Source organism: Alligator sinensis, unplaced genomic scaffold (assembly GCF_000455745.1).
Source record: "Alligator sinensis unplaced genomic scaffold, ASM45574v1 scaffold280_1, whole genome shotgun sequence".
In the NCBI taxonomy this organism is placed as follows: domain Eukaryota; kingdom Metazoa; phylum Chordata; order Crocodylia; family Alligatoridae; genus Alligator; species Alligator sinensis.
In genome coordinates this window covers 5417055-5439698 of record NW_005841835.1, presented here as the reverse complement: position 1 = coordinate 5439698, position 22644 = coordinate 5417055, and the positions used below count along the sequence as shown (strand labels likewise).

The 22644-nt window shown below is 45.7% G+C and overlaps 1 protein-coding gene across 1 annotated transcript in view; it reads left to right on the top strand.

Moving 5' to 3' along the window:
* Nucleotides 1-11117: 11117 nt before the first annotated feature.
* Nucleotides 11118-22644, top strand: part of BRMS1L (BRMS1 like transcriptional repressor) — a 31712-nt gene continuing 20185 nt past the window's right edge. Inside the window, exons 1-5 of the mRNA XM_025201795.1 lie at nucleotides 11118-11385; nucleotides 16761-16878; nucleotides 18191-18260; nucleotides 18864-18954; nucleotides 19556-19683. Coding sequence (XP_025057580.1) covers nucleotides 11246-11385; nucleotides 16761-16878; nucleotides 18191-18260; nucleotides 18864-18954; nucleotides 19556-19683 — 547 coding nt within the window. The 5' untranslated portion in view covers nucleotides 11118-11245. The remainder of the gene's footprint in view (nucleotides 11386-16760; nucleotides 16879-18190; nucleotides 18261-18863; nucleotides 18955-19555; nucleotides 19684-22644) is intronic.

The following is a 22644-nucleotide window of genomic DNA, read 5'->3' as shown; positions in this document are numbered from 1 at the left end:
TGAAACTTCCTTAGCCTGACGAAGGGTTTTTGAACCCGAAAGCTTGCTTAATAACTATTCTCCAACTATTTGGGTTGGTCTAATAATAGATATCAAATTCACCCAAGGAATCTTGTCTGCCTATGTTTTGTGAGCCTTTTGATTAAATTGCAAGACTTGACAACACTGCTGGTGAGTCACCCAGCTCAACTGCAAAATATAAGTATGTAAAAGTATCAAAAAGTAAGGCTATTAACCCTATAAATCTTAGCATAGTCACATATTAGGACAGTGGAGTCTAGCAAGTATGGTATGAAGTGGTGAGTCTTATTTCAGTCCTTGTCACTGGCCTGCCCGTGTGACCTCAGGCAAGTCACCTCACTGTTCTGTTGCAGTTTCTCCGTAAAAGAGAGAGAACGCTGTTTATCTTTCTTTGTAAAGTGAGATCTAAAGATGGAAAATATTATGTAACAGTAGAATTGTTATAATAAAAGAAAACACATTTTATCACCACATAACTTTTAACTCTGAAGGTTGTTACTTTAAAATCAAATATGCATTGCTTTATCTTTTTAAGATTAATTTCCTTAATTTACTTGTGTAAGATATATGAAGCTGTTAACTATGTATTTTCTTATGTTTAGGTGCTTGGCTTTCTGGATTATATGATGAGTGGGTGTATTTTTATAATTGAACAACTTTTTAACAATAGGGGTTTGTTGAAAATTTGATCAATTTTTAAAAAATCTTCATTTATAGATATGTAACTGAGGACAGTTTAAACAGGTGGAACAGGAGATGTCAACAAATTATTAAATGAAAGGAAAATGATGTTGGCCGACCAAATAATGGTTTCCAGGAGGCACTGCTTCACTCCCAGCACATTTGGCAAGATAAGCACAGTTCCATATGCAAAAAAGGTCATGATCTTGCAAAAGTTTATGTATGCACTTAACTTTAAGTGTACAAGTAGTTTCCATGCTTTCGGTGGCTCTGATTCTGCACTGAAAACTGTGATAGAAAATGCCAGGTTTGGCAAGGGAAGGGTTAGGTTCTGCTGCATTCTAGTTGCTTATTACCACCTCCGCATGAGCAGTCAAGGTTGTGTAGGATGGGAAAGTGTAGGGAGTTACTTTACTTGTATATTTCCATTCTGTAAAACCTGAATAAAACTCCAACAACCTTTAAAATATTAGGTGTCTAGACTGATTTTTGGTATAGTATACTGATGGGGTCAGCTTCTGATCAGTGAAATAGGTTTTATGTCAGAGGTACAATTTTTACCTAACTCTATGCAAAAAACCCCCTAATGAAACACAAAAAGCCCAATAACTTAAAAATATTAAAGTCAGGAGATTCTTGAAGAATTGTACTTTGACCCAAGGACCCTACATTTGCACCAGTAACCTTTACCTTCTTCCCTCTCCGCCTTCTGTGACAAGGGAAAACTGCAGAGGAGTGAGCTAGGGATGGCAGCTGGGAAGAGAAGCAGCCAAAGCAGATACTGCCCTGTTCAGGGAAAGGGACAAAATAGGGACCTGCCAGAGCCAGCCCTATTCCCAGTATCCCTTGCTGGATTGAGAACCATGCAGGGAGATACTATGTTGTGGAGGGATTAGGATCCTGTGGTGCCTTTTCCCTCTCAGTGCCCCCTTCCCCCTCAGCCATGTAATTTAGAAGAGAACTGTAGAGAGAAGCCAGTTAGAGATTCCAGTGGGAACTGGCACAAACAGCCAAAGCTGACAGTTACAGGCATTTCAGAGTACTTCAGAGCAGTGTAGAACATCCTTTCTGGCAAGCATGCCACAAATTAGCCCTGCACCCTCCCCAAGTGCCACTCTGATCCCTTTCCCCTGTCCAATTCGCTGCTCTGCTTTCTGCTCCCAGCCCTTTGTTCCCTGTCTGATCTGCTACTCTGATTTCTGTTTCCCTCCTGCTCCCTGCCGTATCTGTTGCTGTGCTGCCTGTCCCTTCCTTGATTTGCCTCCTGCCACACACACAGGCTGCCCGTACTACTTGTGGCACTCATGCTGCAGGTTGGCCACCCTTGACTGAGTGCTGGACTTTTTCTCCAATCCTCCCTTGCCTCTTTACATGCCTTCACTGTTTCTTTATTTCAGCTTCATTTCCACACATTCCTCTCACCTTCTTTTCTCTTTGCTTAGGTGCCTCCTAAGCAAACTCACCAATAAAAAATATGTTATAAAACTAACATGGCATTTGATGCCATCACATTTTTCACTCTACTTGTATGCTCCTCAGTCATATATCTGTCTTGTTTATTGAGACGGTAAGCTCTTCAGGGCAGGGACCATTTGCTGCTACTCAGTTTTCTACAGTGCCTAGAACACTGGGGGCCTATTAGGCACTAATAATAAACATGATGAATAATGAAGGAAACTCGTATAGCAATTTTTAAGCCAGTCTGACTATACATGTGGATTCTTCAATATTTTAGTTCTTCTCAGTCTTAATCACATCGTAGTTAAATTCACCCCATAAAATAATCTGATACTGCCCATACTGACATCACATAGAAAAAAATTAACTTCGTCCAGTCCTGGCACTAGGCCTGGACTCCAACATAATGTTATTTTAATACAGAATGGCTATTGCCCCTGCATAATTGTAGTGCTTGACTACAAAACCACAACATATATAAACTCATTTTTGTCATTATCATCTATAACCATGGAAAGACCAAATAACAGCTCAGATTTTAGGCATGGCATCATACACTCTCATGATAACTTTGCAGTGTAGCAGGACCTAAGCAATGATATATGGGGTATGTCAACACAGCATAATGCAGTACTTGGAATGCTTGGATACTGGAAGCAGTATAGTGCTTAGTGCAGTGCCCCACGTAGGGTGAGAAAGGTAAATTATCATAGGCAGAGCACTGTGCTACTTGCTTCTAATACTTAAGCTAGCTTGGATGTCTCATTGGGTATATTGTATGCCATGCTGATATCCTCACCATCTACTTCCCTTGTGTTGTTTGAGTATCTTGGATCTAGCTGACTGAGACTAGAAACATTTTCTTTTCTAATTACATGAACTTTACTACTGAGACACTCATAGGACACTAAACAGTAGTAATAGTCCCTTTGTAAATTATGGGAGTCATCAATGAACACATATTTTCCAGTTATAAAGTGATAACTATCATCATTACAAATACAGCCTTATGATGGTATACTGATAGCTCCAAATTAATATTGCTATTGTAAAGTGTACTTTATTCTTTTTTTTTTACACAAATATTATTATATGTATAAAACTAAGAGAACAAAAAGCCTTCTCTTTTTCACAATGCCTAGCTTATTCTACTGTGTTTATTCTCCTACTGAGTATAATATTAGACATGTTTTCCATCTTCTGGCTTCTTTTAAAGCCAGAAAAATGTATTCTTCCTCCTGAGGTAGTTTAACTAGCCCTTCTCTTAATCAATTTGGATTATATAGTAATAGTCCAAAATGCTGTAGTAACAGTTCATAAGATGTAGCATTTTGGAGCATTAGTTGGCCTGTGGATACATGGCCTTTGATACTGGAATGCCTACCACTAGCACAGTGAGGACTTGGGAGTCGGGACAGAGACTGTTGTTGTGACTATATGGAAGACAAGAGCATAATGCTACCTATAAGGGACGCAGATATTTGAAAAACAAAAATACTTTGGGCAAGGTGCCATTGCTAGTGCAAGGGGGAAGATAATGAGGTTCATAGTTGAACTTGCTTCAGAAGAGAACTCCCTTCAGATGATCCTGCCAGAGGAATAGAGAAGCTGCAGATGTCAAATTACAAAGCAATAAGAGGTAATAATAGGAGTTATATTTAGGTGTCATTAGGCATGTCTACATGAGATGCGGACTGCAAAATAGCTGAATAATACTGTACAGTAGTGTGTCACAGCACCAGCAGTGCTAATACTCTACTGCACAGTATTATTAGGCAACTATGCAGTAGCATCACTAAAAAAGCGTTGCTGGCGCTACTGCTCAGTAACTCGTTACTGAACATTTATTTAGTACTTGATTATATAAGTACTAAATAAATGCACAGTAACCACTATGCGGTTGTGTTCATGTAGACATGCCCATTTAGGCTTTATTTATGAGGGTTTTGCCCTGTGTAGTTAAACTGACAGAGCCCTGGCCCTTGTCTATACTTCAAAATTTGAAAATATAGCTATATTCAGCAAAATCTCCTAGTGCAGACACAGTCTATGTAAAAAAGTTCCTTAGTCAATATTACTTGTATTGGTTCCTTGAACAAAATAAACTATTGGCAAAAAGGATGACTCCCTGTAGTGCATCTATACTAGGGCTTTTGGTGACATCTGTTTTGGAAAAAATCCATCTTTGCTGCCAAGGTTATGTGGGGGAAACTTTTAGTATAGGCTAGGTGTCTTATATTTATTTTCAGTTCTGTTAGACTATTCACAAATATGGATAATGGGTTATTTCAAAAGTGATTACATCAACTTTCTTATTATATAACAGGACTTCTGGTCCAGAGAACTGTGAGTGTACCAAATGCATTGGAAAAGAAGGTGATGAGGTTGTCTTTAACACTTTGGAATTACCAGAACTTAGGCCAAGCTAATTGGCCTAGCACTTGTCTGCAGCATCAGCCACCATGGCACAGAGGAGAGAGTCACCTTCCTGTTGAATAGTTGGGTAATGGGCAGCAGCCAGTGCCCCCTACACATTCTAGCAGGCACCTGTGCCACATACGTGCCACGTACATACCCAGCAAGTCTGCTGAAACTGCACTAAATCCCTATTCAAGTCTCTATACCTGAGGATTGCCCAGAGCCTCTCCTTTATACAGAACTCTGGCATTTTGGGGGTAGGAGGATTCCCCGCAACGCCACCTCTCCAAGGTTCTTGCTGCTAGACCTAGTGTGGATAGCTTCAGGCAGGGAGAGGTGAGTGCATCTGAGCCCACCAAAAGACAGGGGCCTTCAACCCATAGAACTTGATGCCCAAGGTCCCTGTATCAATCTAGGGTAGTCAGTAAAAAGGAGGCATTAGGTTCCTCAGGTACAGATGCCTCCCACACCACCTCTCCTGCATAAACACTTTGCAGTTATTTGTTGTCTTGTGCTCATTCAGCTGTTTTTTAACTTGTTTGTTTTTGGGTTCCAGGGTTTAGGAAGAAGATGCTTTTTCTTCCAATTGTTCAGTAAAACATGCACAGTTGTGCTTGTGTCAGGGCCTGCATTTGGCTGAAATCAGAATACTGTAGCTTTTCAAACCATCTGGCAAAGTGCTCCTCAGGATTTTTTTAAACAACTGCAGGTATCTGTGCTCTGTTCTGACCACATATATTTCCCATGTAGATAGTGGTGGAAATGTTCTAATTATTTAACTTTGCCAGAAATTCCTTTTGGGTGATACAATAACTTTGTTCTAGAAAATTTGATTTTTGCTTCAGTGAGCCACCACTCTCTCCAGTCCTTTATGTTCTTGTATTAATGCTGACCTCAATCTGCAGGCACTACCACTAGAGTCCATCTAATCTGGATATGTCTTTGAAACATGGGTAGATCCAGACAGAAGTCCAAAGATTTATTTTCAAACTCTGAAAATGCTAAATCACATTAAATTTACAATCAAAATACTTTTTCTCTCTCTCCCAACTTATGTAGGGATTTTCCCCAATACTGAGAAACACACAAATGAACCTTCTATGATAATAGTGGAACTCTCCAAAACTGCATGTATGTATGAATGTCTGGGCAGTTGGCCAGTTTTATACAGACTCAATTTTCTTTTTGTTAGTGGAAATCCCTGCCCTCAGACTAAGTATTTTTCATTTAGAAGCAATCTGCATTTCTTTGACTTTCAAACTGGAATCTTAAGCTTATCACAGAACATTTGCATCAGTTCTTGTTCAAAAACTTTAGTGCGCCCCAAGCTATTGTCTACATAAATAGACAGAGCACTTGGTATATTATCCAGTCCTGGTGTATCTGGATAACTCTGTTTCATTTCTGGCTACAAGTTTTGGCTGCTGGAAAATGACCCTTGCTGTTCATTTTTCCAAATATGTGGGCTATGAGACTGAAATTAGGCAAATAAGCTTACTTAGCCCCTGAACGATAGTGGGCTTTTATTTTACTTGGGCTGGGACAACCTGATGTTTACAAATGCAAGTGTTGCAAATGTCCTTTTTACTTACAACAGCAGCAACAGCAGCTGGGGACTATTTTTGAGTCCCTGACATAAGTAATGCTCAGGGGCACAAACCCTGCTTGCAACACCTCTGGGTTCTATAGGAACACCAGCTCACAATTTCTCTTCTTTGAAACTGGTTCCCAATTTTTAAACCAGTTTTAACCACCTGGCCCCGTAAAAGCCTTACAACAGGGGTGGGCAATTATTTGTGTCCACAGGTCACATAAAGTTTTCTTGAGTTGTCACAGGCTGGGTCAGCATCCTCCCTGCACTGTGCAACAACTCACCAAAACTCCCTATGTTGGGCGGGGTGCGGGCAAGCAGGGAGTGGTGTTCAGGAGTGGGACAGGCAGATGAGGCTGGGATCATGGGGCAGGGTTGGAGGGGCAGTGACAGCCGCGATCTGCTGGGCGCATACCCGTGCGATGGCCTGGGCTCTGTGGGCAGGGGCATACAGAGAGCAGATTGTGGCTCTGCCCCAGCCCCATGCTGTCACCACCCCAAGATTGCGGCCCCGGACGCAGCTCCCCGTTCAGCTGCACACCTCGCTTGCGAAGCTCCTGGCCAATCTCCATAGAGACCCTGAGACTGCGGGGCAGTGACAGCGCAGGGTAAGGGCAGAGCTGCGATGCGCTCTACCTATGTCCCTGCTTGCAAAACCAGGGCTCTGCCCCACTCCCTGCTGTCACCCCTAGGGTCTCCATGGAGACCAGATGGGAGCTGTACGACCAGGGGTTGCATCCAAGGCCAGGTCTGGGATCTGGGGCTGGGGCAGGGGCTGAGACACTTTCGCTCCCGCACGGCCGTGCCCATGGATCCCACGCCGGTCACAGGGTCTTGCAGCCACCAGATCGCAGTGCTGTCCTGGCCCCAGCCCCGCGCTGTTTCCTCCACAAGATCTCGCGAAGCCCATCTTGCTCCCAGAGACTACACCCCGCCAGCCCATGGCCCCACCCCAACCATCCACCTGTGCGCCCTGCCCACGCAGGTCCCGGCAGTGGGCGTGGGACAGGCAGGCCGAGGTGCCTGGGGAGTAGGGCCGGTTCCGACAGCCGCGGTTGGAAGGAGCGCTGCCGCCGGGGTTGCTGGGAAATGGAGTCCGGCTGCTGCGCTGTCCCCGAGCCGCTGAACGCCCGGGGGCAGTGGGACCGGCCGCACGCGCATGGGCGGGGCCAAGTGAACCTCAGTGGGCCGGCAAGACTGCTTTGAGGGCTGCATCTTACCCAGCCCTGCCTTACGAGGATCTTAAATTAAAGGCAGTGGTCATACACCCCCAGATTAAATATAATATTAATAAGTAAAATGTTATGCCCTCTTCATTTTTTCTACCTTTTTATATCTCCATGGCAGAACGGGACACAGCACTCAGATACACAGTGTCACCAGTGCCGTATACAAAGTTGAAACCACCTCCATCCTCCTATTTGCCATTCCCTTATTGATATATCCAAGGATAGCGGTCAAAAATTGATTTACACAATGACTCCTTAATCTTTAGAGTCAGTATTTTTAGGATACAGTGCTCCAATTTGTAAATAAGGGTGTAGGTTGTAGCCGTGTTGGTCTCAGGACATAGGCAGACAAGATTCTTTGGGTGAATCTGATATCTTTTATTAGACCAACTTAAATAGTTGGAAAAAAAATTTTTTTTGCAAGCTTTTGGGTTTAAAAACCCTTCATCAGGCTGAGGATTTGTAAATAAGACCTATATTCTTTGGATCAGATATTCAAAGTTACTAAATAAAAAAAAAAAATCAACTGACACCTACACAAAATTGTACTATTCATGTTATGTTTGTCTGATAATTTCTTATGGGAAAAATAACTTCAGGCAGATTACAATTATAGATAGGGTCATAAGTATTTACATGTTGTTAAAAGTATCTGAATCTGTCATTAGTATTTTCCATATTTTTAGAAAACTTAACTTCAGGTATTTATGACAATATTAGTCACTACCATACTATCTAATTCCCTCACAATGTGTAATGTTTTTATGCTCACGATATCCTAACAAGGTAGAGTTGCTCTCTTATTCCCATTTTATGGATGATGAACTGAGGGGGAAAAAACCTAAGTAATACGTCTAAAGTCACACAGTCACATGACTTACAAGTGTGCCCGGAGCACAGCACATTGAGCTGGGTTGCAGCAGCCCTGGCTGGCAGGAGGCCCAGGGGCAAGGGTGGGGAATCAGCCTACCAGCCCAGGGCTGCTCCTATCAGGTTCAATGTGCTCCAGAGGGGCTGTCTGGGGTATGAGGATGCTTCAGTGCAGTGCTAGCCAGCAGGCATCCCCCCGCACTGAAGCACCCTTGTGCCCCAGCCAGTCAGCTCAGTGTCTGCACATGCGCTAATGTGCATGACAAAACTCCGCAGCAGGGGAGGACTTTTATTTAAAAGTCCTACCCTGCTAAGGAGTTTATTAGTTTTGTGTGCCCTAATAGGGGTGCACGTGTAGATGCTGAGATGCTTACTGTGCATTCAAATAGTCAACTGCAAAGTAAATGTCTCATGTAGATGTACTTCAGTAGTAATTTAATTTGTGGACTACAGTTCATCAGTTTGCAGCAATGGAATTTATACTGTGTTCTGCACCCACTTCCACTGAATTGACTAAAAGAACAAAAATGTAATAGAATGTAGCACTATCTGCGATGGAATATGTTTAGTATATACTTTGGCATCCTGTACATGGTTTATTTACACCAATGTAGCACCATCATAGCAAGCTTCCAGGATCTTTGTGCTATGATATTGATAAGCATAATTGCTAAGAATAGATGGGATAAATTACAGTAAATCAAGAATGTACTATTTTTTCACTGATGCAGCTACTTGCATGTACCAAAAATAAGTTCTTTCTCTCTCTCTATCTCTCACACACACAAACACACACACTTTTTAATGACTCTGTTTTGGCAAACAAACAAGACTAATATTTTATTGGTTACCTCAGAATAGCTGCACCTACTGTGGAAAAATTAAACTTAGTAATTAATCCCTAATAGTGAACAAGACTTCAAACAGTGACGTACAATTATAGCAATTTATCTTTCTATTAACCAAATCTGCATAGTACTATAATTAAATATTTAACCATTGTCTGATATGTTTCATATACGCATGCCAGAGCATAGATGCTTCTAATTAATAATAGTCATGAAAGTTGCCAACCTGTTCCTTAACCCTCTCTCCCTGGGGTCCCCAGCCAAATTCCTTCCAATTCCATGCACAATGTCACAGCCTATTTCCTTCGTGCTCCATTTTCCAGGCATGATGTGGAGAAATGTAAAATCTCTGAAAAAGCTAGATCTGGAATAGGAGCAAAGCTGCCAAGTTAGCATGGTGCTGCATCCTGACTAATTAACTCTACCTTTCTGTTTCCCATGTTGGAGATAATAGACTTGAAATATTTTTTTTGTGGGGGGGTCAACTTGCACTTTGGGGGTGGAGGGTGTCAATCAATCCCTCGATACCTGCCTGGGTGGCCCACAGTTTGAGAACCATGGCTTAAACCCACCACTAACATATTAAACACTCTTCCTGTACAGATCACTTTGGGAAAAGAATCATAGAAAATGAGGGTTGGAAGGGACCTCAGGAAGCCATGTAATCCAACCCCACAAGAGCATGTGAGCAATGTATAACAAAGTCTAACTGTTGCTTTTTGCTACGGCAAAACTTGGGTTTTGTTTTGGTGTAACAGAACCTACCCACACCTAGCCTAAAAACTAAAAGTAAGCCTATTTTGTAGCAATGATTCTAGCACTATAAATAGTTACTGCCATTTTAACTCTTGTCCCAAAGCTTTCTTCTGAGATGTTGCCTATACATACCAAGAAATCAGCATCCTGTATAACATCATGTCATCCCACTCTTGATGGTCCCCATGCCAAGCAAGGAGACAGACTACTTTGTGTACTATTATGGACACAATCTGTAGAACTCAGCACTTAAATGAGACATAATTCTTTGCTTCAGTGGACATAACCACCTCCCGTCATAACATGGAAACAGTTTTGTTAACCATCTCTGTTCAATACAGCAACCCCTAATATGGCTGGAGGGCAAACAGAACAATCCTGGAATTCAGGCCTGTAGAACACAGCACAACTCAAGACAACATTGGTTCTTAGTCCTTCTTTATGTCTACTGACTATGAAATCCTCCTAATTACCAAACCCCTCCCAGTGGTTATTGTCAGCCCTAGGGAGCAGACTTAAAGTCAGGTGTAATTAAAAACTGATATTACATCTACTAGGACAGCGGTGCCCAATGTTTTGGCTCCATGGGCCAAATACAGACCTTGAGCTCAATTTGGCATGTGCCAGATCACAGCCCCAGCCCCATATTCTGGATCAGCCCTGCCAGCCCAGCCCCAGCTTGTGCCAGATTGGGCCCGCTGCCCTGCCCCCAGCCCTGTGTGCGCTAGATCCCGCCTGCCCCTCCCCTGCGGGTCCAGGTCCTGCGCGGGCTAGCGCGACCCCTATCACCTGCCCCGTGGGGCTCGGAAATTTGGCGGCGGGGGCTTATGAATTGCCCTGGCTCCCCGGTAGATGTCCGGAGCCTTGGGGAGCCCGTCGCGGACTCCGCGGCCGGATGCGGCCCGGGGGCTTGAGCACCGCTTGCACCAGGAGATGAAGAGAGGTCACGGGTCGGAGCAGGGGGAGAGGAGAAACCTCCGCCCGGGCAATCCTGCCAGATCCGAGCCGCCAACCTCGGGCCTGAGGCTGGGACAAGGGCGGGGCCGTGGCCCGGGGCTGTCCCTCAGCCCAACCGGCGGCGCCTCCGATCGCAACGGGCCGCCGCTCACTTCCCCTGCCCCGGCACGGAACCGCGGCACCGCCTCACTACGGGCGGCACTACGAGTCCCGAGATGCACCGCGCGCGGGCCAACCAAGCCTGCCGAGAGCGTGCGGGAGCCACCCACTCGGCGCGGAACCCGCCAATGGGCGGTGGGGCGACGCCAGGGGGTTCGGCTGCGCCGGGGCAAGGATGGCGCGGGCTCATTGAGGAGGAGGAGGAGGAGGGGCCGGGGTTAGCGGCGGCGGCGACGGCGACGACGGGCGTGGGCACGATGCCGGTCCACTCGCGGGAAAAGAAGGAGAACAACCACGATGAGATGGAGGTGGATTACGGCGAGAACGAGGCCCCTTCAGCCCCAGCGCCTCAGCTGGCCGCGCCCCACGGGGGTCCCGCCCCGCCCCCTCGGCCCAGGTCTGCCTCCCTTCTCCGGTCCCTTCCGCCCCGCGGGGAAATGCCGCCTCAGGGCGCCCGCCCCGCCCCGGTTTCGGAGCCGTTGACGCTCCTCCCCGGGCCGATGCGCCGTGCGGCGCTCGCCCCGCCTCTGAGTCTGCTTCCGCCGGCTCCTCGCTGACTCGGTGCTTCCGAGGCGGGGTGGCGGGGCGAGGGCGGGGTTTCAGCTCATCTGCCCCGTGTGGGGCGTGCCCCCGGCTGTCCCGGTGTCCCTCGCGTTGGGTTTGCCTAGTTCCCAGTCAGAAACTACTGGGGACGGAGAGCTGGCGCTTAGCAGCGGTGCCCGAGGGCTGGGAGGTTGAGAACCGCTGTCCTGGCTTCCCGGGGGCGTATCCCGTCTCCCTCCGTTTCTGTGCAAGAGGCAGGCAGTTCCTTTCCCTTCTTGCTAGGGCAAAGGGCAGGCTCCAGTCGCCTGAGAATGGCTGAGGTGGCCAGTGCTGCTTAACCAAACTGGGTAGCGAGTTGTTCAGGATGGTGCTGCCTAAATCTCTGGGGCTTGGGAAGTCCAGGGTCTCACCAGTGCGAGATCAGAGCTCCAATCACCATCTTAGTGAAAGGTGAGAGCTACTGCAGGGCTGGGCACAGGGATCCAGAGCAGACGGGGAAAGTGATTATTCCTGGCAAGCTCTGTGGAGCAGATATTGTTACAGCCTTGCTACAGTGGGGGATGCAAGTAACAGCCAATTTGCTTGAGTGAATGGCAACCCTGGGAAAAGCTGAAGCTGTATGATGCCTTCACTGATGTAGTGCACGTTGGTGTGGCCTTACTCCAGTTCTTTCAGGGTTAATCATATGCTAGAGATTGGGCAAAGTGTACCCTGGGTGTTGAGGTTTCAGCTGTCTGATGTGAAAAAAAACAGGAGCAAGCCGTGTAAATGTGTCAGGTCCTTAAATAACAGCCCCCATCGTTATAGTATGAATACAGTCATTATTGTATCTATCTGCATTACAGTTCTGAGAAATATTGTATATACTTGAATACCAGACAAGGATTTGTTTCCCCCAATCAGTATGGGGAAGAAAACACCTCATCTTACATTCATGTACAAAGAAACTGTATTAAGTACATCACCTAGCTATGAACTGCTACTAAAAGTAGTATGTGCTTTGTACTGGAAACCAACTATGTCATTAATTAAATATAGTCAACACTGAGCATGACTATAAAACACTTTTTTTGGGGTAAAAGTATATGTCTTTATATATACATAAAGGGGGATGTGTGTGTGTTAGTGTGTGTGTGTACACATGTACACATACACACCTAGTCACTTTTCATCATTTATTTGTGCCTTCACCTACAAAAGAAAAACCTGTGCACCTATTACAGTATGTGTACCTGTGGAACCATGCTTTTGCACACCCGTCCACAAGGCTGCATCTCCCTTAAACCCACTGTCTCTTAGTCCTCTCCCTGAATACGGGGTTTAAAAACTCGGTTCACTTGTTATCGCTCTCACTGGAGCATCTGCTGCTGCTGTGCTTGTTGCTGCCTTCGAATCCAGTTGTCTCGACATCCTCTTTGCTGTCCGTTTCCCAACTTGGAGTAAGTCTTGGAAGATCCTGTGTCAGGTATCCCTCTGCCAGGTGGATTTGGCTGTGTCCTCACTGTCCTGTGCTGCCAGTTGCTGATAGTAGTATGGGAGTTTGCTCAGGGCCATTTTAACACAGTCTGCCACCTCTAGTTCATGTGTCTGTACATCAGGAGGTTCCTGGATTTCCGCAGGGTGCTCCTGATGCAGGACATGAACTGATCGAAGCAGGCCAACGGTCAGGTGCCCATATGGCGCTGCCTCTCTGGTCAGCTGTCTGACCCCTGTCATCGCTTTGCAGAGCCACTTTACCTTTTTCCACACCTCCTTGGCATAAGAGCAGAGCCATAGGAGGTGGTTGATCGTCTCAGTGGCTCCTAGGCAGATTGCCATCAGGCAGCAGGATCTCCCCGGCTGCCCCTTCCTATGTGTCCAAACCCTCACTGAAGGGGCTCGGTAGGCTATCAGCCAGTTCGAGTTTCTGTGGTCTTTGCACAGGCCCGTGTGGCAGATGCGCTCCCACACAGCTTGGCAAGCATCGCCCGGGAGGAAGTCTACGGGTGACGATATCTCTAAGTCTCACCCCCGCTCCTGTATCTTCTTGTGGTTGGCCATGGTGGGGCCTGCATTCCGTAGGCTGTACATGCTGTGAAGTTCATTCAGGATCTTGCAGAACTGAGGTGGGTCCATGAGCCACGGTCTCCTATTGGTTGACGTGAACGCCTCCCAGTGTCTCGGGAGGTGCCCTGCAAAATATCTCACAAGACAGGCTGTTTTGGACTCTGTGCCCATTGCCAGTTTACAGATCTGGCTTATGTACTTTGCCCAGAGGAACAGGAGGGTGTCTGGCATGGCCCTACCCCTTGCTCGTTTGACCCTATACAGATTCTTTCTGGCTACCTTCTTCCATCTGGAGCCCCAAAAGAATACACGCATCACTCTCTGGATTTTGTGGGTGATATGCTTAGAAGGGGGAAGACCAGTGTGGTGTACAGAAGTAGAAGCAACCCTGCTTTCATAAGTGCCACGTGCCCCCCCATAGAAAGGCAGTGAGAGTGCCACAGACCCAACCTGTGTTTTACCTTGTCCTCTGTCTTTTCATATGCTTTCCTGCTGCTCAGCTTGGGGTTGAATTCCAGCCTGAGGATCTTGACACCCTCGCAGGGGACCAGAGACACGCAGGGATTCCAGGTCACTGAGCTTGCCCACAGGCAGGTGCTCTTGCCCACACTGAGCTTGGCCCCTGCTGCTGCCTCAGAGATCTGTGCGCCACAGAGTTCTTTTTAATGACCACTTGCTTTGGCACAGAACATTCAGATCATCCATGTAGACCAGGACCTTCTCTGCTGCTGCCTGGTATGTGAACTCCTCAGATCCTGGGGTCCTGCCTGATCCACTGGGCCAGAGGTTCAATTGTGCAGATAAATAGGATTGGGGAGAGCAGGCAGCCCTGCCAGACCCCCAGCTCCACTGTGATCCATGCACTCAGGAACCTGTTCACCTGCACCTTGTTGCTCATGTCCGTGTAGAGGGTCCTGATCCAGTGAACAAAGGTTGGGAAGATTCCCATCTGCTTCAGCATCTCAAAGAGGAACTGGTGGGATACTCTGCCATAAGCTTTCTCCAGGTTCAGGTTTGGGACAGTGATGTTCTGCCTTCTCTCTTTCCAGCTGGAGCGCCTCTCTCAGTTGCAGCAGGACTCTGTGGATCGGGTGCCCCAGATTTTGATGATGGGTCATGTCTTTACTTGCCCTGGCCTTTCCTACAGTACAAAGAAACTGTATTAAGTACACAATGTGATTCTGCAGGCCGCAAGTTTGATACCCCTGGTCTATGCTATTGGTTTAGGAGAGAGCAGTCAGACCAGAACGTTGTATTTTAGGGCAGTGGCGGGCAACTTTTTTTTTAGTGGCAGGCCACAATGACCTGGCTTGGGTTCAGTGCAGGCCATCACTGAGATCTTGCCACTTCTCCTCACCACCTTGCTGCAGTATGGGCAAAAGTCTGCACTACAGAAATGGCATGGAAGTCCCCAAACTCCATGGATAGGATCCCATAGCTTTGCAGGTTGTAGCTTGCCAATCCCTGCTTTAGGGCACTGCTGCCTAGCCTGGTAAGTTTATGTAGAGCTTGAGTGACTTGGGTCAAGGTCACACACACAATTGGATAGAGCAGGAAACTGTACTCAAGTCCAAGGCAATTGCTGTAGCCTATGTTGGCTCCTGTCCATGTAAAGGTTCACTTTGAACTTGTTGAATGATGCGGCACTGACTGTTTAATCAATGGATTGTGTTAGATAGAATTGTTCTTAGCTCTAGATCTAAATCAGGGGCAGGCAATTATTTTGGGCAGAGGGCCACTTACTGAGTTTCGGCAAGCTCAGAGCCTGGGCTGGCTACAAACAGCCGCGCCAGGCTCATCCCCTCCATGCCGGGAGCTGGGGAGAGACCAGGGCTGTGCTGCCTCAGGTCCCTCCCCCACCGCCACCTCTGAGGCGTGCCTGCACGCGCTGGTGCAGAGGTGAGGCCGGAGCCTGGTACAGCTGTTTGGAGGCTCCCGGCTGTAGCCGGCCCCGGCTCTGGGGAGCTGCTGCCAGCCGGGATCCCAGGCTGCTCCCAGCAGGCAGCTGGGACGCTACAAGCCCTGCTGGGAGCAGCCCAGGCTCCAGCAACTACCCAGAGCCGGGGTAGCTGGTGGCAGCCACAGAGCCCAGGCTGTGGGGGAGGGGCTTTGGGTGGGGGGCAAGGGGCACAAGCAGGGCATCCTGCCATGTACCCCTTGCCCTCATTTTGTTTTTCTGCCATGCCGGCACTCCAGCACCTTCCGAGGTAGGCATTGTGGTGTTTTTCGGCACTCCAGCCAAAAAACGTTGCCCACCCCTGGTCTAGGCTCTAGAGGAAAAGACAATTGGGACTCGTAGTAGAGATGATATCTTTTATCAGACCAACAAGATTTTTGCAAAAAGAATTCTTTAATTGTAAGCTTTCGGGCACAAACACCCTTCATCAGGCATTGAAGAAAAGATTGTACAATTTTGTAGTTTTGTAGAAGAATCTGGATGATGTCTTAATTTGTACAACCTAAATAATTAACTGCAAAGGGAAAAAAATTGTGTGATATACTCTTCTTCAGTTCTTCATGGCATATAAAAAAAAGAGAAAAAAACTCGTTAAAAATCTGTGTATGTTTTAAATCTCTCCTGAAATGCTCTGGGTAAAGAATTAGGATCATTGTAAACACAAGAGACTGACACCTGTGAAATTCAGAAAGGATTAGAGTTTTTTATCATCATTTTTTAAAACTGTTGTTTTTGTTAATATTTGAACTTAAATGGCTCTAACTCCTGGAAGAAAGTATATTTCTGTTAGGGTGGTGTCACACATTCAACTTAACACTGTGCAGTTAAAATGTGAGCAAATGCATGTTCAGGCAATTTAATGCATGTTAAGTGCCATTGTTCCATTACAGAGTTGCTTCCTTTTAGGCCAGGATTATCTTAATGTACTACATCACAGCATCCCAAAGATTTGCAACTATTGCAAGTGAACTGTGATTATACCCTTAGAGTGAGCAGCACTGTCCTTTCCACTTGTGTGGTGAGCACTCATGAAACAGTTCTTGAGACACTTTCCTTCTGTCTCCCCAAGTCGTCCTCCAATAACTATAGAAAAGATGAGTAGAAAGACTCTTAAAGTGGGGAAAAATTGGAAATTTTTCTTTTTGAGAAACTACTTTTCAGGTTCTGTTCTATATTATTGAAAACAGTGGGAAGTAAAAGCCTTTTACTTCAGTCTTCATAAATAGGGACAACTACCACATGATGGGTGCAGCTGACAGCAAAGACAGGGAAGGAGACAAACAGTCTAGAGGAGTAACAGGAAAGGTTATGGATTACTTAGAGAATCTTGATGCTTTCGAGTTGGTAGGGCCAGATGGGATGCACCCTAGGGTACTGAAAGAATTGGCTGAGGTAATTTCAGAGCCATTGTCTATCCTCTTTGAGAATTCATGGAGTTTGGGTGAGATCCTGGATGAGTGGAAAAGGGGAAATATAGTGCCCATTTTTAAGAAAGGGGAGGAGGAGGATCCAGGGGATTGCAGACCAGTCAGCCTGACTTAAATATCTGGAAAGATCATGGAGCAGGTCCTTAAGGAATGTATTGTGAAGCACCTTGAGGAGAACAAGATGATTAGGAACAGCTGGTGTAGATTCACCAAAAGCAAGTCATGCCTGACCAACTTGTTTTCTATGATAAGGGGATAGGCTTTGTGGATGTGGGGAGAGCAGTTGATGTGATATACTTTAACTCAGAGGTTCCCAAACTTTTTCTTATTGCATACCCCCTTCCAGATTTACCAGCTGCCCACATATCCCTACCAGCATACGGTTTGTATTTTAACCCCTTAAATGCCAATTATTATTATAATAATGAAAATGAAATCCACCATTAACACAATTTCCTCTCACCTATCCCCCAGATATGTCTGGTGTACCCCCAGGGGTATGTGTGTCACAGTTTGGGAACCCCTGCCTTAACTTGAGCAAGGCTTTTGACCCCGTCTTCTCCCATGATATTTTCATTAGCAAGTTTAGGATATACAGATTAGAGGGCTCCTGTAAGGTTGAATCATTGTGCTCACATCAGTGACTCAGTGTCTGATATCAATGTCTCAGTGTTGGGGGAAGGTATCAAGTAGGGTTGCTCAGGGGTCTGTTCCGGGTTTGGTACTGCTCAACATCTTCATTAATGATATGGATGCTGGGATGAGGACATGCTTAGCAAATTTGTGGATGACACGAAGTTGGGTGGAATTGCAGACACGCTGGAGGGCAGGGCTCGGATCTAGAATGACCCGAATAGAATGGAAAAATGGTCTGCAGCCAATCACGTGAGACTCAACAAGGACAAGTGCAAAGCCCTGCACTTGGGACAGACTATTACATGCAGAAATACAGACCAGGAAATGATTGGCTATGCTTTAGTACTACAGAGAAGGACCTGGGGGTTACAGTAGACCGGTGCTGTTCAATTGGTGGCTTGCAGGCTGCATGTGGCCTGTGAGGGGGTTAGATTGCCACCTTTACTCCCACCCAGCTGCTGCTGCCTCAGTCACTACATACTGGAGGAAGCTCTGGGCTCCCCCTCCTGGCTGCTTCTTTTGTAGGCTTTGGGCTTTCTCTCCTTCTGGCTCCAGGGGCAGGGTAGGCCCGTGCAGTGTGGCACAGCCTGTAGTATGGGGGAATCCCATGGTATGGGGTGCTGGTACGGTGCAACGGAGGAGCCTGTGCACAAGGAGCTGAAGGTAGGGGTGGGGTGCCTTTGTGCACCTGCATGGTGCTGTGGGGTGGAGGGGGAGAAGTACCTGCATGCCTAGGGCAGCACAGAAAGTGCATGCATGCCTGCACAATAGGGAATGTCCCCGTGCTTGGTGCAATGAGGCGTAGGGAGTGCCTGCTTGCTTGGTGCAGCAGGGGAGTGCCCAGGGAGCCTGTGCCCTGCCTTGTGCAACCCCTGCAGTGTGTGGCCTGTGGGATATGATGCCCTGGCCACGAACAGGTTGGGCAGCCCCGCAGTAGACCATAAGCTGAATATGAGCCAGTAGTGTGCTCTTGTTTCAAAAAATAGCCAAGAATATACTGAGTTGTATTAAAGGAGTGTTACTTGCAAATCAGGGAAAGTGATTCTTTTGCTCTATTCAGCACTGGTGAGGCTTCATTTGTAGTACTGTGCTCAGTTTTGGGCCCCACACTTCAAATAGGATGTGAACAGTTTGGAAAGAGTCCAATACAGAGCAACAGAAATGATTAGAGGCCTGGAGAGCAAGACTTATGAGGAAAGGCTGAGAGAGAAATGTTATATTTTATTCTATTACTTTGCAAAGAAATTAACTTTTTTTTATTCATAGAAATGGATGATGAGGACTGTGAAAGAAGAAGAATGGAATGTTTAGATGAAATGTCCAACCTTGAAAAACAGTTTACAGACCTCAAAGATCAGTAAGTAGCATGTTTTGAAAACGTTTTTCTATTTAAAGATGATTTCAAATGCTGCCATTTTAAGAAGACTGATGATTAAGATTAAGAGTAACTTCTTCCTTAGTTCACTTCATGAGGTTTCCAGGTGTAGATCTTCCCCAAATGCCATTAGAGGGGATGGCATGAGTCTGTCTTCCCAAAATGCTGGGGGTATAAAAATATGGAACTGTGTCAAGATCCATTTTATTACTTTTTTAAATAGAATTTGGAATAGTATACACCAGTATATATTATTACCAAGGCTCCTCTCTGGGGTATTAATTAGATTTATCTAGATGCCTTGTGAGAGCAAAAATCTTTGTACTTCATCTTTAGAAAAGGATAGACAATCTTGGACTTCATATCTGCTTACGCCTTCTATAAAAAATATGCAAGAGAATTTATTACAAAGCTTGGAAAATTAGTGGCAACAAATACAAATTTATAGGTTTTAATTTTCTGCTATGGGAGGATTAGATTAGATATGGGATTGTGCAAATAATTTTTTCATTGAAAATTATTTCTGTGATTGTGCTTGTGTTTTTTTCCCCTTTTACTTAATACTCTCCTTTTACAATTTGAGACTTTACAAAGAGAGATTAAGTCAGGTGGATGCGAAACTGCAGGAAGTCATAGCTGGAAAGGCCCCAGAGTACTTGGAACCGCTGGCAGCTTTGCAAGAAAATATGCAAATCCGAACAAAGGTGGCAGGTAGGAATGTGAAATTATTGCTGCTCTTTAACAGTGTACATTTACTATGTAGATTCAAGGTCAGTATCTTGTTTTAGAGTGTGGTTCTTACAGATGTGAAGTTTTAGGAAACACTTAACAAACCATAAACCTTTTTAAACAAAAGTTAAAAATTTGTTTGTATCATTTAAAAGATACTGTGTGGGAGAATTTATTAGAACCCTTTATATAAGTTAGATGTGCATCTTTTTTGAAACTAAGAAATCTCAACTGATCATATAAAACCATAACTAGAAGATACACTATCTACATCTTGTTTGCAGTTTTGGGGTCAAACCTGCACTCGTGGGTCACTGGCAGAATTGGAGTGACCTACCTCATAAAAATTTTACTGGTTTTGTTCTGCTGTCTCAGATTCAGAGACGCTTCCATTTCACTATGCAGCCCCCTTCAGTCGTGTTCTTCCCCTCAAAGAGAATGAATTCATCCCAGCTCGCCTCTCTGTTTTCTCCCCCCCCCCCCCCGCAAAAAAAAAAAAGAGAGAAATTTGAAACCTAGTTAGAGTCCTTTTTCTCAATACATCTTCATTTATGCAGCTTGCTTGTTCAGATACTGTTGGTTCACAGCAGAGCAGTATTGGATTTTAAACATCTACCATTTAGCTAACTGGATTTCAGGTTTTGTTTTTTAATTATGTGGAGAAGCCAAAGCTGAGAGAGATTTTTGTCAACTCCATTTGCTCTCTTGCTGAAGAATATTATAGGTCAAGGCCAACAGTATACAGACGGAGCACTGGTATGACAGAAACAGGAAAAAAAAAGATCTCCTCCTGTTCATCCCCCATTGTGAAGTCTGTGGATGGTGACCTGTGCAGCTAAATTAGTCTATGGGACTTAAACTGGAAAAGAGCAAAGAATCAGACAATGAGGAGGTCTCTAGCCAGAGAAATGATGCATATGTCCTCTTAGAAGACAAGCGTCAGATGAAAACTGCTGGAAAAGGATCAAAACTGCCAGTCTTAGCAACATTAGTACTGATGCAGCTCTTCACTCCTTCAGTTATATGCAAGAAAGGAAGGCAGGTCAGATCCAGAAGCCCAGATCAAAATTACTCAGTACACTCTTATTCTGGAGTTTCCCCTATTGCTCCTTCAACTGAGGATAACTGAGGATTTCTAGGGCTACTAATTCTTAACCTTAGAAGGATTACTTAACCATCTTTTAGTTCTCAATTAGCCTTCTTCTAGTATTGACATAACAGGCTTTTCTGGCTTGTCTTTGGGTTGTCTGTTTTAAGTCTTAGATCCTAATGCAGATATTAAGAGCTAGGTGGTATGCAGAGGCAAAATACCCAATATTCCTCTCACCCACTTAGATCATAAGTGACACTGTCTGAAGGAGAGCACATCTCTGAAGAAGAAGAGAGGCAAAGAGAAGAAAGAGGAACCCTAATTAGGGTGGGTTAAAATAATACACATGATCCAAGTCAGAAAGGCCATCTTTTAAATTCAGAGAATATTAGTGGTCTTTCCCTCTGAGTGGGTTCCAGAGAATTTCAAAAGTTATGGTTACTTGTTAAAGGAAAGTGTCACTATTTTTTTCTCCTAGTCATCAGCTTGATTACTTGACCTAAAAATGATAAATCTTGAGAGAGTAGTGGGAGAGAGAGATTGTACAAAATCCAACCAGGAGAACTCCTGCTGGGATAAAATTATAGGCTGTTAGAACCTAAGGAAGCTTAAAAAAAGACCAATGTTACAAAAATGTTTTGAAACCAATGCTGAAGTTCAGGGATGTTCACCAGGCGGTCTAAAGAATGCATGTCGCCTGCAAGGGGTTAACACACAGCCCCTAGGTTTCTGGCCTGGTCACTGCTCCCCCACTGTTCTCTTGCTGCTATTGTGGTCTTCAGGGACCTCTTCTCTCTTCCAGCTTCTGCCTGCCTCCCCCACCTTCCCCGCCCCCCTTGAGTTTTATAGTTATTAGGGTCTGGAAGGGATCTTACAGATCATCAGGCCCAGCCCCCCTGCACTTGGGCAGGAAAGACTGCTGGGGTCAGATGACCCCAGCAAGGTGGGCATTGAGACACTTTGGTTAGAGTGGAACAGCCTGGGGATTTGGGTGCCTGGGGCTTATGCCCGACACAGCAGGGATTGACCCTTGACGGGGGGACGCTCACCTCACAGGGGGTCTGTGCCATGTGACATATGGCCTGGGGTGGGGGGGGATGTGGCCTGTGTGACATGTGGCCACTTAGATGTTGAACAGTCCTTCTAAAGTAGTAGCAGAACTAAAGTTCCCCGGGATCTAAAGTTCTCTAACTTAGAAGGAAAACTATCAGATTTCTTAAAGCACTCACGCCATGCTTAATGAGCTGCTTACAAAAGTGTTTAAGGCCATTGTCATCTTTTTCACTTGCTACTAGATTTGCCTATCACTTGGGGGTGTGCTCATTTATTAGGGATACATTTCTAGGGTCTTTGTCATTCTATCAATGTGCGGCTTGTGTTACTGGTGTTTCTGTACGGAGCTGTATCTCTCCCTTCTGCAAGTCTTCACCCCCAATGGAGCTATCTTGCAGGACTTGGTTTTAGTGGGCTGGGTTCCTCCAGCCACCACATCAGTCTCTCTCTCTCTCTCTCTCTCTCTCTCTCTCTCTCTCTCTCGCACACGCACACGCACGCACACGCACACACGAACGACATGGGTTGATCAGCATGTACAGGCTGACACCCTCATATGCCAGGAATCGGTTCATTAAGGTAACAATAAAATGCAGTCAGACACAAGCACACAGGTGAACAGAATACCTCTGAATCCGGCTGGGTGTCCAGCTGACACCCTCATGGGCCAGCATTCAGTTCATTAGGGCACGTCTGAGCCAAACTGGGTCAATCAGCCTGTATGAGCTGATCCCCTTATGTATCTTAAACTCAGCATGTCCCAATCTTTTGCCCTAACTGTCCTAGTAGTGGTAGCCTCT